Source organism: Octodon degus, unplaced genomic scaffold (assembly GCF_000260255.1).
Source record: "Octodon degus isolate 3935 unplaced genomic scaffold, OctDeg1.0 scaffold00077, whole genome shotgun sequence".
Taxonomy (NCBI): Eukaryota; Metazoa; Chordata; class Mammalia; order Rodentia; family Octodontidae; genus Octodon; species Octodon degus.
Window position 1 is genome coordinate 3529108 of NW_004524653.1, and position 16229 is coordinate 3545336.

The following is a 16229-nucleotide window of genomic DNA, read 5'->3' on the forward strand; positions in this document are numbered from 1 at the left end:
CCTGCTTGCAGGTGCTTTAATCAGCTGAGCTATTTGGCTGGCCCAACTAATTTGTGATAATTAAAACTTAAAATTTTCTGAGATTCAAATGGGGGACTCTACCTGACCAAATAAATTCCTAATTTTTTATACATCTCTTTATCTTAAAGACAATAAATAGGTAATTTTCACAACAGAGGAGCTCTGTTGTAAACATTAATTTTTTTTTGTCTGGTTGATCGATATTTTTATGGTGCTGAAGAGTGAACTCAGGCTTCATGCATACAAGGCAAGTAGCACTCTACAACGGAGCTCCACCCTGAGCCCTAAAATTTTAGTTTTTAATTTGATGATCTCTGTGGTCTGAGAGAGTCACCAACCTATTTCTAGGTTCTTGAAAATAAAATAAACCAGAAGTGAGGTTTATGGGAAAGAGGAATTTTTAAAACTTGCAAGAATCCTTGTAAAAACATCAAGTACACCATCTCTTTGAAAAGTAAAGTCTCAATAATGGGGCTTTGCATAAGATAAAGTAGACAAATTAACTGAAAAGAGGGTGACTGCCACCTGGTCTCATGGGTTAGGGTCTTAGTTGGTGCTAGGAACCTCCATTTTTTTTTTTTTTTTTTTTTTACTTTCCTTATATTAAATACCATGTTCCTGAAAGGAGAACAGTCAACTTTTACAACACTGTTTTAAGGTCATACATTGTTTTCAGTTGGGATGTAATTTTATGCCACATGCAGAAGCATTTTTATTTCTTAAAAATAGTCACTTGAAAATCTAATGTACAAAATTTATCTGTTGTATTTCAAAATGAGCCCAAATCCACACACACACACACACACACACACACACACACACACACACATATTAACCTCTAAAAGGACTGCTGGGGAAGCCCTAAAAACGCTCACCAATGTGACAATAAGAATAGAATTAAGCTCTTCCAGGGATAGTCCCATTCAGTAGACCAGGGCCTCAGTGAACACAACTTAAAAACTATCAGTGGCCCCTCTGATTTATGCTGTCTCCTGCTAGCGCAGGTGCAGGACCATAAACTGAATCACAATAATGTGAAGTCTTCCAAAAACCAAGGTGGCTTCTGTGAGCTTAACCAGTGTATTGCATGTCTGTATCCAGTTTAATTTCAGTCTGTGGTGTGGTATCAAACTGTGTAACGAAAATTCCCATCACACTGTGAAATATTAGAATCCTCTTCAGAAACAAACAAACAAAAAATCGGCCTGAATGTATGAGAACCGGACAACACCCATGTGTACACAGTTGCGGCTCTACACACTGCGTCAAGTTGGATCTCATATGTGAATCTCCATAATGTGAGCTTGGAAAATCAAACAAAAATCCAGGAAAAGAATGGTTAGAAGTCACAAAACTCACCTCCCTGCTTCGAAAGTGAACCACGTGGTGTCCCTTCCGTACCGCCGCAGAGCGCTCAGCGGCCAAGAGATGAGTTTGACTCTGGGATTCTGGATGTCCCAAAGACAGATGTACTCGTAGGTAATCTGCAAGGCACATTCGCCGTGTACGTCTAAGTTAGGGGACGGCATCAAATACACATGGAACCTCTCTGGGAGAAAAGCGAAAGGTTAGTCTAAGATCCCCAGGAATAAGCCATCAAAGACGTTGCAGAAACACAGAAGCACTCAAGACGAATTCAAGCTCATAGTCTAGGGTTTGGTTAAATATTCAGGTAGATTAATAATTCCCATAAGTGGACAGTGCTAAAAAATGACTTTTTAAATGCAGACCCCATTAAGTAACATAGTCATATTGCTGGCTGTCAACATACACTATAAACACTTCTTTATATGAGTAAAGACCGTTTATAGACTTTAAATGTTTTCATAATTAAAAATTTTGAATGCTAATAGATTAAAGTAATAAAATGATTAAGATGTGATGATTTTTTTTTTTTCCAGAACTGGGGATTGAACTCAGGGCCTTGAGATTGTCAGGCAAGTGCTTATTCTACTGAGCTATCCCCCTGGCTGCAAGATGTGATTAAAAGCTTTTTTTTCCTGTGAAGCACACCTTAATTTCACCTACACTTTTGTGTTCATTAGAGATACATGGGGAAAATCATTGTCACATGATCTAGTTATAATAAATTTTTATTAGTCAATTTATCATTTATAGAGCTCATCTATATAAATGAATAAATCCCTAGCCCAAATTATTTCAATAAAATTCCACACTAATTCAAAGTACTTAACTGACTGGCAATTTGGAGGGAAAAAAAACCAATAAGTACATTTGAACTAGTTTTAGCAAAATGTTTTCCTTAGCCAATTACTGGGAAGAAATATCCATTCCGTTCTTTGAATGATTCTAAAAAATGTAACTAAAACCATGCTGAATATATTATTTTGATTACTATCATCAAATCCTGGTCCCCACAGGCTACAGATAAAGTTACTATATTTTTGTTATATTTCTAGAGAATTCATAAACATAAAAATTCACCAATTCTTTCAGTGATACATGAACAAAATACTATTACTATAGCAAACACACTTCCGCCTAGCCATCATTAATATAGATTGCCTACATCTGACACAACGCTGTGGCATTAACAATTAAACCTTAGTGGTATTCCAAGTTAACTATCTTTAAAAAGATAATCATTAGAATTTTCATAGAATTTAGCTTAGCAAATACAGTAGTAATGTTAAGACTGGGTTCATAAAGTGCAACCATGAATCTACAATTTAAATTCTCTAAATTATTTAAAACTCCCAGTTAGCAAACAGTCACTGCTTTCTAATAATTATTATGTTTAAAAAATGCATTCTAATGGAGCATATTTCTCCCTTCTAAGTTCTGGACCAACCAAGAAAGATTGATTTCCTTCATTCTCAAGTAAAAAAAAGTATCACCAATCATTTGCTCAAAAGCAAATTTATTTACTATTATTACCTGTAACTCATTCAAGAACTGTAGTAGTGGGAGTGGCCACTTTAATTACAATGGCTTGAAGTTATGCAAATTAAGAATGTAAAGTACTTCAAAGGATATGGTAGAAATTCCTAATAATCCCTGGAAACATGATGCCAGAGATATTCTTATTTCTATTCAGTAGAACAGGAAACTTAGATATGGAAAACCAGCATGGAAAAAGTAAACCCTAGGTATACTCCATTCTTAAATTCCATTTGCAGCACTCTCAGGATACTGCTTGACATATGTAAATCCGTGAAAGATGAAGGGCTGATCTGTGCCTTCTGAGAGACAGAGATCCTCCAACCTGTCGTGTTTCGTCTCTGTGCTTGGCTCCCAGAATCTATCTACCTGTGAGGATCTAGATGAATTCTCTCTGCATAAGGTGAACCTGACTTAGTGAATCAGGAGCAGAGGGGTCTGGAGGATGGGCACATGTCCCCAGGAAACAACTTAACCTCGCTGTAGCTTAATTTTGCAATCTACAAAGAAGCGCCTCTGAATTAGCCAGCACTTGCAGGGCTTGGTCAATAACACTTCAGTGGAGATGGATTATGGTACACACTGTGCTCTCCGTACAGTCACAGACTATAAATGTGTCATGAAGACACAGTTCCAATAAGGAAGGAGACCATTTCTCACTAATAAATGGAGCACAAGCCTGCAGACAGGGTCAGCACAATTCCACACCTGCCGTGTTCGTCATCAATCCAGGCGACCCAGTGCCCCTTCCATCCCCTAAATCCTCACCGATCAAGTCAGTCACTAACACAGAACCTTGGGAACCTACCGCCAGATTCAGCTATTTGAAGATGAAGAATGATTCCAGGCTCAGGCTGTAAATCAATATTGATTTTTGCTAAAATGCTCTTGAATATTTTGGTTGTTATTACTTAAGATGATGCATTCCTAGATTGCATGTTAAACTCGAGCTGGCTCAAGTATTTCAGTCTTTTTAAAAAAAATCACAGATCTTTAGGAGGGATTAAGCTTGATGAAATATTCATGAATTTGAAATTCTATTAAAAGCATTGGAAAGCTTTCAATAACATTTTAAGTGAAATGGCAAGACAAAAAGCCATTATAATTTAAAATCTGTATGTTGTAAATGCGGGCCCAAAAGTACTGTCTGGAATCAAACACTAAGTAGCAACTAGTGCTGGAGCAAGATGCTTGGTGTACTGAAACTTTAGTTTCCTCATCTACAGAATCAGAGAAGCAGTAATATCTACGCCATGCGGCTGTAATAATCTACTACTGGTAGAGCATCTTTTGCTAACCTGGCAAACTGTAGATTCTTCAAAATTTCTAACTGGTGTTATTAACATAGACACTTGGACAATACCAACTGAAAAAGGTACCATAAAAAATGCATTGCAACGCTTGCAGCATTTGTGTAGTGGGTGAAAAGTGATTTTTGCTTTTCTTTATGCATTTTTCTAATTGAGTACTTTGCATAACAAAGATGGCTTATGTTTTATCATATTGGGCAAGACTGCATAGAAAAGAAAGCTGAGGATGTCTTGTACTTACCACTCTGCTCTCTCTCAACCCCAGTAGCCAGTAAGTCAGGCTCTCCGAGGCTGATGTCATTGATCCGTGTTCCCACACACTCCATCTGGAGGACTTTACACCACTCATCTGCCTCAAGATCTGTAGAAACAGCCAAGAGTTTAACCAGTATGCTCAGCCCCTGCCCAAAAGCTACAAAGCCTCCCGCTGCCTCAAGGCAAACCTGATTCGCAAGCAAAGGTCTTGGAGGTATCATCGCTGAAATAAATCCCTATGGCGTGTTTCTTGGTGCTTTTTGGAAGTCGAGCTACACTCTTCACATTGTTGAGTTCTGTAACCTGAAAAAGGAATAAGTGGAAGTTTGGTCACATATCCTATGTATTTCTAATCTGTAGCACCAGAGGCGAGGCCCAACAAAGAAAGCCTTTCCTGGACCTTGTTGTGGTGCAGAAAGTTTATATTTCTTTTGTTTGTTTTGTTTTGTTTTGCGGAACCTGGGACTGAACTCAGGCCCTTGCACTTGCCAGGGAAGCGCTTATTCCCCTGAGCCATCTCCCCAGCCCAGAAAGCTTACATTTGTAATCCCATAGAAAAGTTGTTGGAATTCCTATTAATTAATTCCAACCTACCATCCAGTGAAACCCATGGTGAGAATAAACAAAGTAACGCATAGTTGTAGTTGTGGGGCCCCAAAGGATCCTAACTCCCACTAGATCGGTGGCCATCCGGAACGAAGGCCTCAACCTAGAGCCAAACCTTGGTTTTACTAATTCATGAAAAGGGGAGTGGCTCAGGGATGAGTGACTGAGAATGGTGGGAAATCTGTAAGGGCCATGAACTGTGAGTTGGGCTGGGTAAGTGGCCTGAAATCACCATTGCAGTATGCAAGAAAGAAGGATATGCTGAAAGAGTAATCTGTGTAACACAATTCAAGGTATTATCTAATATTTTGGGGTCAGTGTTTCAGCTCTGATGTGTAATCTTTATGCCCTAGGAAGTCATTGCCTCTTACCTCAAGGCTCAGTCCCAGCCTACATCTTGGAGGGTGGCTCTCCATCCCACATGGCTCACACGCGTTTACTGGGGAGCTACTGGGTGATGCAACACTGCCCTGTGGTCTTTGCTTAGACGACTACACATCAACACCTTGGCTGGACTGATCTGCATTGCTCAAAGCAAAGTGAGTGGAAAAGGAAAAAATCCTAGCCCGCTGTGTACATATCAGTACATGGGAGTCGGAGGAGGCATGGCTAAAATGGAGATGACTGCTCCTCTTTCAAGGAGAGTCGCCCAGATGGTCCTACACAGCCACATGCAGCATATGGACCGTCACTACATCACAGAACACTTTCCATGGGCTTAAAAGCTAAGAGTTGTTTAAGGGAATCAGATTTGTCCCTAATACACAGTAAGGCTTATACACGATCTTTTCATATTAAATTTTCCTAAGGATAGTAAATGTGGGTAGGTTTGAAACTTCACAAAGGTAGAAAATTTGTTTTAGTTTTGCTAATAGTATCTAGCTGTCTAAAAGACCATCTTTTTGGTAGTTCTAAAGACTATCTGCATCACTATGAGCTTCCTCAGTCAACTACAACAGCCTCCAAATACTTCACCCATTCTGAGCATCCCCACTGAAGAGGGTGGGGCCCCCAGTGTGTCACTGAATTGTTCCTTTTTGTCAGTCATGGGTAGAGTGTAGGGAGTCTCAGAAATGAACACCAGCGTGGGGTCAAATCTTGCAGTCCATCATGAAGTCTTAACACATTTAGTTTCCCAAATAGTTTCACCTCTCTGAGGCTTACTCCTATCTGCTCAATGGTTCATGCACTTGGCCTCCAACCTACTCTTCACTATTCAGGGGTCATGAGCCCTCTGCTTTTACAGTCTGAAAACACTGCCCTGCTCCTACCAGTAGGAACCCCCTCCATTGGATGTTCTCCTGTTGTTCCTTCTCCCACAAGGCCACAGTCCTCCTAGCACTTTTAAACCCCTCCCCTCACCCAATGAGAAGCAAAGGATGGGGCTGTGGGGCACCTGACACTGCTCAGGAACAGCGGTATATTTGGGTCTTGCCAGAAAGAAGACGTCAGTGGCTTCTGGGTGAGAATTTACAAGATAAATAAGCCTTTCACACTGACAAGTTTAACCTCCCCTTAATATATCTCTTTTGTGCTGCTGTACAAAAGAATGTGCCTCCCATCAATCTTGGCCGGCGGTGATACTGGGCCCTTCTCCCAGCTGTTACTCCAAATCCAATAACTGCGGGGCTCAAGGAGGAGGTGGGAACAGACATAAATATCCTCTGTGCACACGCTAATCGGGTTATTTCATTTCCCTGCTTCCACCTCCACTGGCCCTCTTTGTAGTATAAATTCAAATGTTTAGCACAAAATAGCGCAGAGTGGTCCTCAGAAGCTCCCCACATCAGGTCCCTCAGCCCTTGTCAGATGTGGCCATGAATCTGGTTTATTTCTGGGCCACCACCACCCCCAAAACAATCCACTGTCATCTCACAACCATTTACTGCTCTCTCTGCTTCCATTTTTAACCATAATTCATTGTGCAAACAGTAGATGGTTTTTAAAAAACATAAGCCTGATTCTGCCTTTTCTACTCATGAAATAAAATTACAGAGACTTCCCATTGTACTTGGGGCATAGGCCCCAATCCTTCGGTTCACACGTCCAGTATGACCCTGTGGTCTCCCTGCTTCCTGTCACAGCGCACACTTGACTCTCTGCTACCTTCCCTGGGCTTCCTATGCCCCACACAAGCTGAGGAGCTTATTTGGTTCCCAGAAGGCCCATGACTCCTGAGCACGGAGCTTCCCTTGGTCTCTCCCACTTTCATTCCCACTTGCCCTGCAGGTCTTAGCTTAAATCTCAGCTACCCACAGAGGCCCTGCTGGAAATTCCACCCCAAGATCTAATCAGTCTAAAAGTGATACCACTCAGTGACATCCAGTGCTTCTCCCTCATGACCCTCTCATGGTACAAAAGTTATTAGTTTAGTGTTCTTGCCTTGAATGAAAGTTCCATGGAGCAGGATTTTTTCCTTTTGCTCATTGTTGCATTGCCTGAGTCTAACGGCAAAGCCTGTCTCGTAAGGGGGAACTCACTAAATAAACATGAACTTCATGAATCAAAGACCAGTCTCACCCACAGATACACTGTACGGTGCCTCTGCAGGGTGAATGCCTCTCTGTTCCATATTTCCTTCAGGAAAATTTCACTTTTCCTTTGTGCCTACTTCTCCTGGAAAATGTGCCCTGACCTCAGTGTGAATTAACCACGTGCTTCTCCATGATTCTGTGCATGATGCATGAAGCTTGACTTTAGTATCTATTGCTGTAATTCATCTATTTATTCCTCCATTGCCCTGCTAGACTTGAATCACCTGGCAATTGCTTCTTGGCAGATTACATCAATGAAGAAAATAATCCTACTAAGAGCAAGTGTCTATCTTCCCCCACCATCTGCCACACACATGCTTAGTATTTTCATACAGAATCTCTCATGTGATCTTTACAAAACTCCCAAGGATAGGTGTTAGTATTTCCAGGACTTTTCAGGTAGGGAAACTGAGATACAAGAAGGTTAAAGTTATGCAATCGGCTCATGACTAAAAAGTAGTAAAATCAATATGTGAACGCAGCAACTTGTCCTTAAAGCCTGGGCTCCTACAGCATCTGAAAGACTCATGATTACTTCTGAAAGTGTCCAGCTAAGATGATATTCAACCCCTCAGAATCATCTCCCACTTGAAGACCTCTCTTTTTACCATGGTTTCTTTCAGTGTAGAAATAGGACACACGTGTACCAAGCTTTATGCCACCCTCTGAAGAGACATTATTAAAGAGGAGTCCACTCTAGCCTGAAACACAGCCGTGACTTTGAAATATATCACTTCATTACATATCCATTAGAGGAGAACAGGAAGCTGTAAGTCACTTGAAGCAGTCAGGAAATGCAGGGGAATTGTATGAGTCAGAACACAATTACCCATTTTGGAAATTGGTTTAGGTAATAAGCAACACAACACCCCTGCTCGGGCAATGAGGGCTCACAGAGCAGGCAGCATCATGATTTTACACATCCAACAGCCACTGGGTCCAAAGCTATTGTCTGCACCCAGCTCAGAAAGATGCATCAAGGAGTATGTGCACACACACGCATCCACGCACACTCACACCCACACAAAAGCCTTGCTTTCCAAAGAGTGGCAAGCTACACTTATTCTTAATAGGGCTTTCCTCAGCCTACGTGGCAAAATAACAATTATAACTAGCCTTTCCGGAGATCTTTGTAAGACACATGCAACTTGCGTAAAATTTATTTGCTTTCACTTCCTTTGGCAAGGAAAAAAAAAAAAAAAAACAAAGCAAATTCTATGCTCTAGTATTTCTTTCACAAAGTAGCCTGCCCAAGAAGAGTCTCTTCTGTGGCCCATGTAGGTTTGCATAACCTCTCGAGCTCACCCTCCAGAGCAGCATTAATGGAAATGATCTGGACATCCACATACATGTCCATCTGGACCCCTGGATGAAAAGTTCAACAAAGACGCGTGTTCACAACCACGTGAGTGGTGTGACGCATCCGGTCAGCCTGAGGTTTGGATTCTTGAAAACCCTTCCTGAGTCTGAGATTATGGATTTTATTCTTCTTTTCGGCACAAAAATAGAAAAATGTACTAACAGAGATGCGCAGTGTACACAGTCTGCACCACCTCTCAGCTCTCCCCCAGCGTGTGCTCCTATAGGAATGTGTCTCCATGCCCTGGTCTACTGGAAACACATCCATTACAAAAGTGGGGACAAACGGACAGACCCTGGGGATGCCAGGAGACCAGCTTTTTCTTAAACATGGATTATAACATTTGATGCTACGTTTCAAAATTTTGTTTAGCAAGGTATGTTCTAAACCAAGAGAGCAGCTCCGTTAATATAACATAAAAATCCCTGTGTATGAAGTACGCTGTCATCTTCTTAAGCTATGTGGGGAGTGAATCCAGGCAACGGAGATCAGAGGCAGCATGCCAAGCCCGAGAGCAGGGCTTTCTGGTTCTTCCACACACAGCAGCCACGCTCCTGCATTCTTATCAGAGTGGCCCCTACCTCTGTCCACACCATTGGGCCAAACAGTCCTGATTTGTGGCCATTGTATTCCCATTTAGGAGCCAGCTGATGTAGCTACCGAATCACATTCCTCTCCACAAACAATCCGACTGTCTCCTCCCGGAGTCTGGGTGGTGAGGGATAAGCTGATCTACTCTAAAAGTAGAATGGGTAAGGAGACAGTCGGAGGCCACTGGTCCAATCTTCAGGAGTAAAGGCCCAACCTGTAGACTGACACCGGAGCTCTTCCAAAGCCTTTGAGGTAACTCCCCCTCTCTCCTAATTAGCCTGAGTTTCCACAGATACATGTAGATGTCAGACTGTAACCCAGCAGCAGTCTCCCCTTCTCTGCCTCACTGAAGTGAGAGCCCACCTCCTCTCACAGATTCCTCGCCTATTTCGTAAGTACCATGATGACTCCTAATAACCCAATCACAACGTAGTGATTTTACCAATCTTCAGTTTCCTTCCAGTCTCTCCTCTTGAACCATAAACATTTTGCTGATGATATTTCCTAATTAGAACTCACTTAGTTGTAACTGTTTCCATAAGACGTAGAACATAAGTTTAGAGGCACCAAGTGACTCAAAGCCCACATAAAACGTGTGTTGGCATGCTCATTTCCACGTATCTCTGAACGCTTCACTGTTCCTTCTGTTACTGATTCCTGATTTTGTTCTATTCTATTTGGGAAGAATATTTGTTCTTAAATTTAACGGCACATTAAAAAATCACGCGTCATGATCAAGTGGAATTTATCCTTGTGACGCAAGGGTTGTCCAACATTTGAAATTTGATCAATGTCATATACCACATTGACCAAGGAAGGATAAAAGTCACATATTCATCTCAGTAAATACTTGAAAACAGCATCAGACAAAAGCTAATACCCTTTCATGATTAAAAACAGTCCACAATCTAGGAATACAAATAAATTAAATCAACACAGTAAAATATATATCTCGTAGTAAAATGAATATTTAATAAAATGTGTATCTAGTAGCATACTCAGTGGTGAACAATACTCAGAACTGCTCTCTTAAGATCAAGACCAACACAAAATTGTCCATTCACAACACACAAAATGTCTGCAAAATATATCTGACTAGGAATCAATATTCAAACTACTCCCACAGCTCAATAACAAAAAGGCAGCAAATAAAAATTAGAAAGGGGTTTGAAATGACATCTCTACAAGTCAGACACAAAAGGTCCCACAGGCAACATTTCTCTCTCTCTCTCATAGTGTTTTGTTCTATTTTTTTCTTTGTCTTTTTATATTAATTTTATTAAGAAAGAAGTAGCATTGAGACAGTTTCAAAACAAGTTACTAGGGCAGTTACAATAATTAGTACATTGCATACTGTTGTCTTCGTAGTAGTTATTCATAGTACAAGATGCAGATATGATATCTTTTCTAAACACTATTGGTACAAATCCTTCTCCTTGTACTAAGAGAAAGTAGCTGTCTATCTACCCTAACTATTTTGTATATACAGATACATATGTTTTTTCACTACATAATGGTCCTTCATTTATATCCCCCTTTTTGTTTACTTTTGTCAGAGATGGGTGTTCCATTGTCATTCAAATATTGTAGGTGTGTCAATTCAGCAAAATAATCCTATATAGTCCAGTAGTCCATAATAGTAGTAGGTTATCCATAGGACTGGCAATGTCAGAAGTTGTTGACTTGAGTCTTTTACAGTTCAACATATTAATATGGCTTTACATTTTATACCTCATGTTTATACTTTTCTGCTGGATGGTTAAGACAAAGATAAAGCAAGACCTGGATAATGAAAAATGTAACCCTTGTATATGATAGGTCAGTCAAATCCTGTCAGGACACCACGAATCATCGTGGACATGCAGACCCAACAGCGGTGAAGCCTCCCATTTGTTAGGATGCCCATAACCCACAACACTGGAGACAAACAGTGTCAGTGAAGATTTGGAGAAACTGGAGTGCAACAGGTTCAGTGGGAAAATGTGAAGTGATGTGGCAAAGATGGATAACAGTATGGAGGTTTTTCCAAAGATTAAAAGTAAAACGATCATACAATTTAGCAATCCCAAGTTAGGGAAACAGCTCAGCTGCATACACACCTGCCTGGCAAATGCAAGGTGGTGAGTTCTGTCCCCATTATCAAAAGATAAAAATTAGTTATTTAGCAATCCCACGTAGGGTAATTATCAAAAGAATTGCAAACTGAGTCTCGAAGAGATGCTTGTGCCTCCACATTTGTGGCAGCACTGTTCACAATAGCCAATAAAAGGGAAGGGCCCAGTTAACACATGAGTGCATAAAGAATCTGTCATATACTTCATCTTGTCCTACGAAACAATGTGGTGAGCGCATCTTGAAGACCTACACTGTGTGACTGAAGCTCCTCATAGACGGGTAACTCTTGAGCAATCCCCTACATTAAGTAAACAATGCAGTCAAATTGATAAAAGCAGGTAGGAAGACGATAATTGCCGGAGACTGGGAGGAAGGTGAAATGGGGAGCTGCTACTCAGTGGGGAGAAAGTTCCAACCACACAAGACTGACAAGTCAGGAGATCCGCGGGACACCCGTGTGCCTACAATTAACGACACGGCACTTATGGGATACTTGAGATTGTAGTAAGCAGGGCCAGGGATTTGGCTCAGTGGTAGAGCTGATTGTCTAGCATACTTACAGCCCTAGATTGGATACTTAGCCCTGCAATTAAAAAAATATGCTAATAGGGTAGATCTATGTGTGTACATGTGTGTGTGCATGTGTGTGCGTGATCTGTGTGTGTGTTCACGAGTGCATGCATATTAACACATACATTCTGAAAGCGCAATTAGCGCATATACATTCAGAAAGACTACTAGAAGGCAGAAAACTGCACCCACAGCTGAAGACCCTTATTACCTTTCTGCTGTATTTTTTTTTCCCAATTGGGAATTTCAGCTCATTGCAAGCGGTACTGGTTTTCTACTAATAGTAGCAATGAGTTTTTCTCTTCAACTGAACTTAGCTAAACATGAAAACTTTACTGATCAGAAGCATAATATAAAGTTAATAAAAGTAAAGGAAATGTTGATGGCCAAAATTAGTGACTACATAGCAATGACTAAGAATAAAGGAAAATATCATAATCCCTTATTCTCTGCCTACTTCTATCATTATATACTTGACTCTTTCCTGTAAGTCCCTACTGAGGCCAGAGCTCTGTGAGTAGCTACTCAGGTCATAAAGTCACCCAGAATAATCTCATTTTCTCGGCAGAGGCATGACAATAGATTTCAGTGGACACGTGACAGCGCCATGGATCCCACTTATCTGCGAGGCCCTGCAAACACAAGACTGTCATTTATTTTCCTTGTGCCTTTTCAACCCATTTCACAATTGTATCCCCCAAGTGAGAAAGTAAATAAAGCTTCAGGACCAAAGCCTGAAATATCTTAGTTATGACTTAAAGAATTGAAAAATGTTTGCGAAGAGGGGTTGGAAAGTAGAGACGTAGTTAAAAATGTCCATTACCATGCAAAATAGACGTAGTTACAAATGTTCATTACCATGGGAAAGGTCAAGTTAGTTAGCATGAAAGAAAGGAAAGTCAGGCTTTGTGGTTTAGAATGCATATAAATTGAGTTCAAGTACTTAAATCTACCCTTTTCGGTAATATCCGTAGGAAAACCCCATCATACCAACTTAGAAAATTAAACTAACTTCTGTTTATTTTCTTGCCTTCTACCTGGCTGTTCTTTCAGTTTAATTATGTGAACTATTCAATCTTTCAGCTTTCTTTTTTTCCCCATAATATATTTAGGATCACTAAATCCTGAGATCTTTCTCTTGAAATGAAGATAAAATCTGTAGCAGCCAAAGCGGACCAGAAATATCTGTACAACACATGCCAGTATTAGGTCTTGCAAAGTGTTTGATTTTTCTCCATATACTTGGTGATAACTTTCAATAGCTTGGGTTAACTACATATTTGTGTAGATTTGGGATATGCCGGGTTCATTTCTTATAGAAATTGTCATGGAATAGCATAATTCAGAAAAGACAGTGGCTTCTTGGAAATTCAGTTGGCAAAAAAAATCGTGAAATCTCAATAGGACATTTTCTTATGAAATAATGAATATTTCTGGGCATTGAGATTGGGAAAGATGGGGTAAAAATAAGCCTTGGCAAAATGATTCCCTGATGTGGAGGCATCTAAATCAAATCACAGGCAAACTGCACAGCTTCCATAACCTCCATTTCTGTCGTGGATTATTTCTTCACAACTATTCGTTGCCTCCCAACACCTGGGAAGTTTTCTGGACTTTGGACTTTGCCTTGTTGCTTACCTTCAGTTACAGAAAGCGAGGTAAACAGCTGCATATCTACCCTTGAGAAGTAAGATTTGTACTAATAGTGTTCGGACAGGATATCACGTCTGCATCTTGTACTATGAATGACCACTACGAAGACAGCAATATGCAATGTTTTAATTATTGAAACTGTCCTGTTAATCGGTTTTGAAACTGTCTCATTGCTATTTGTTTCTCAACAAAATTAATTTAAAAAAACAAAAGAACGTGAGATAAGCTGCTTGTAAGAGATTCCATTCAGATGCAGGTGTAATTAGGTAGCTCCTCTCTGCTTGAGCTTCAGCGCTCCACATATAAACAAGACCCTCCTCCCTCCAGGATGAAAGTGCAGATAAGTGACTCTCTACTGAGGTGCACTAATCCAGCTGTGTTGGGTCCACCCAGAGCTGGCCCAGATCTCTCCTTTATCAAAGGCAAGCGATCAACCCAACTAGGTTGCCATGTGCTACCGAGATATGCACGGACTGCTACAGCAGATGTCTCCTACGCCCCATTTGATGGCCTTTTGTCAACAAATTTTATAGTTTTTCTTTCAAACCTCAAATCCATTTAATGATATTGTTTCTTTTATGAAGAAGACTAGCTTTGCTACCCAAAGGGTAATCAGAAATCTCTTCTAGAACACTGATTCTCAGTTCTATTTTAGCTGCTGAATCATTTGGATTTCTTAAAGATTTCTCACAGGAAATCTTATACAGTATCACATTTTACCAAAAGTACAGCTAGTATAATTACATGAAGAAATAAATCCCATCCTGTTTGTCCCAACAGTGAGTTATAAATCCATTTCTCAGAAGGAAGCCCACTCATTTAAGGCATCCACTAAACACCAAATAGTTACGATGTGAAATTAGGTCCTCTGGACAATATAACAGCCTTGGGACTGCTATTAAACAAATTACAGGAGGACTAAAGTGAAAATCAAAGAAGCAATTATGACTTCACACATGGGCAGGGAAGGTGGATCTACACACAACTTCTAACTTCTGGCTTCTAAAGGTGCTTTTCCCAATACTATATCTCATGCTCTCTTTAGAAAACAAGTGATATAAGAAATAAATGAATAAATGACTAGCTAGGTAAATGAACACAACTGAAGATGCACACCATTTCGGAGACAACAGGTTAAAAGGTATTTCTGCATATTAGAAGTTTCAAAATTCCTTAGAAATGTATCATTTGGGATATACAAAACACAGACTCTAAATCTCCTTTTTCAAGTACGAATCATTTTTTCAATTCAGAAGAAGGTAATCTGAACTCAACTCATCTTTCCTTCTTGAACTGAAACTATTGAAGAAAGTTCGCCAAAAAACAAGAACAAACACTCCCTCTCAACACTACGTAAATGAAATCACACCCCTTGCATCTTTCAGCACCTGCATTTGTCCTACCACAGCACGAACAGAAGAATCCTTGTGTTGCTGAATACACAATTAGTTTTGGGTTCTGCTCAGCATTCGGTTGTGGGGAAGAACACACAATTTTTGTTTGCACCCTTTTCAGATGTACATCTTACAAAAAACATATAACCATTAAGAAAATTATATTTGAATTATTATATTTATATTCAATTGATTCTTTAATTTTTGGGGGTGAGTATCAAATTTATTCCAATTAATTATTATGAGTGAGAGGTTAGGAATTAAGCCCTCTTTTATTTAAATTCCTTTAATGTTTCATTTTTGAATAATATTTTCTTTGTTTTCTATCTTCTGAACCTTTTTCTGGGAATGATTTTCTTTTCCAAAATTTTATTTTGAAGGTTATTAAACATGGAAATGCTGAAAAAATGCAATAAAGGGCCGGACAGATAGCTCAGCAGACTAAAGTGCCTGCTTAGGCAAGTGCAGGGACCAGGGTTCAATCCCCAGCATGCAGTGCCAGCCCTGCCCCCGGACTCAATTACTAATTTCCATCAGTTTTTTTTTTTTGAAAATAGCAATTAATGTTTAAATTTCCCACTCTGACTAACTCTGTATGTTAATATCTGCAATTTGAGCAACTCAGTCAAAGACAGCAATATGCAATACAAAAACCATGATTGAATACCTCTCATCTTGCTCTTTCTAAGTGGGTACCATTTCTAATGTCTTATCAATTATTTTTATATCATCTTTAAAATAAATTAAAACATAATAAAGTAAAAAGATCAAAAAAAATCATGAAGGTTTATTGAAAGCAAGTGTTAATGTTCAATTATTTTTCCCATCTTGTAAACCTATATCTATTAAATATCTGAGCAACAGATTTGAGCATAAAAATATGCACTATCAAAAAAAGAAAATCTGCACTATATGTATT

At 39.8% G+C, this 16229-nt stretch overlaps 1 protein-coding gene across 1 annotated transcript in view; it reads right to left on the reverse strand.

Moving 5' to 3' along the window:
- Positions 1-16229, reverse strand: part of Dok5 (docking protein 5) — a 201018-nt gene that overhangs the window by 63269 nt on the left and 121520 nt on the right. The window contains exons 3-5 of the mRNA XM_004636018.3: positions 4676-4790; positions 4474-4593; positions 1381-1570 (exon numbers count right to left, since the gene is read on the reverse strand). Coding sequence (XP_004636075.1) covers positions 1381-1570; positions 4474-4593; positions 4676-4790 — 425 coding nt within the window. The remainder of the gene's footprint in view (positions 1-1380; positions 1571-4473; positions 4594-4675; positions 4791-16229) is intronic.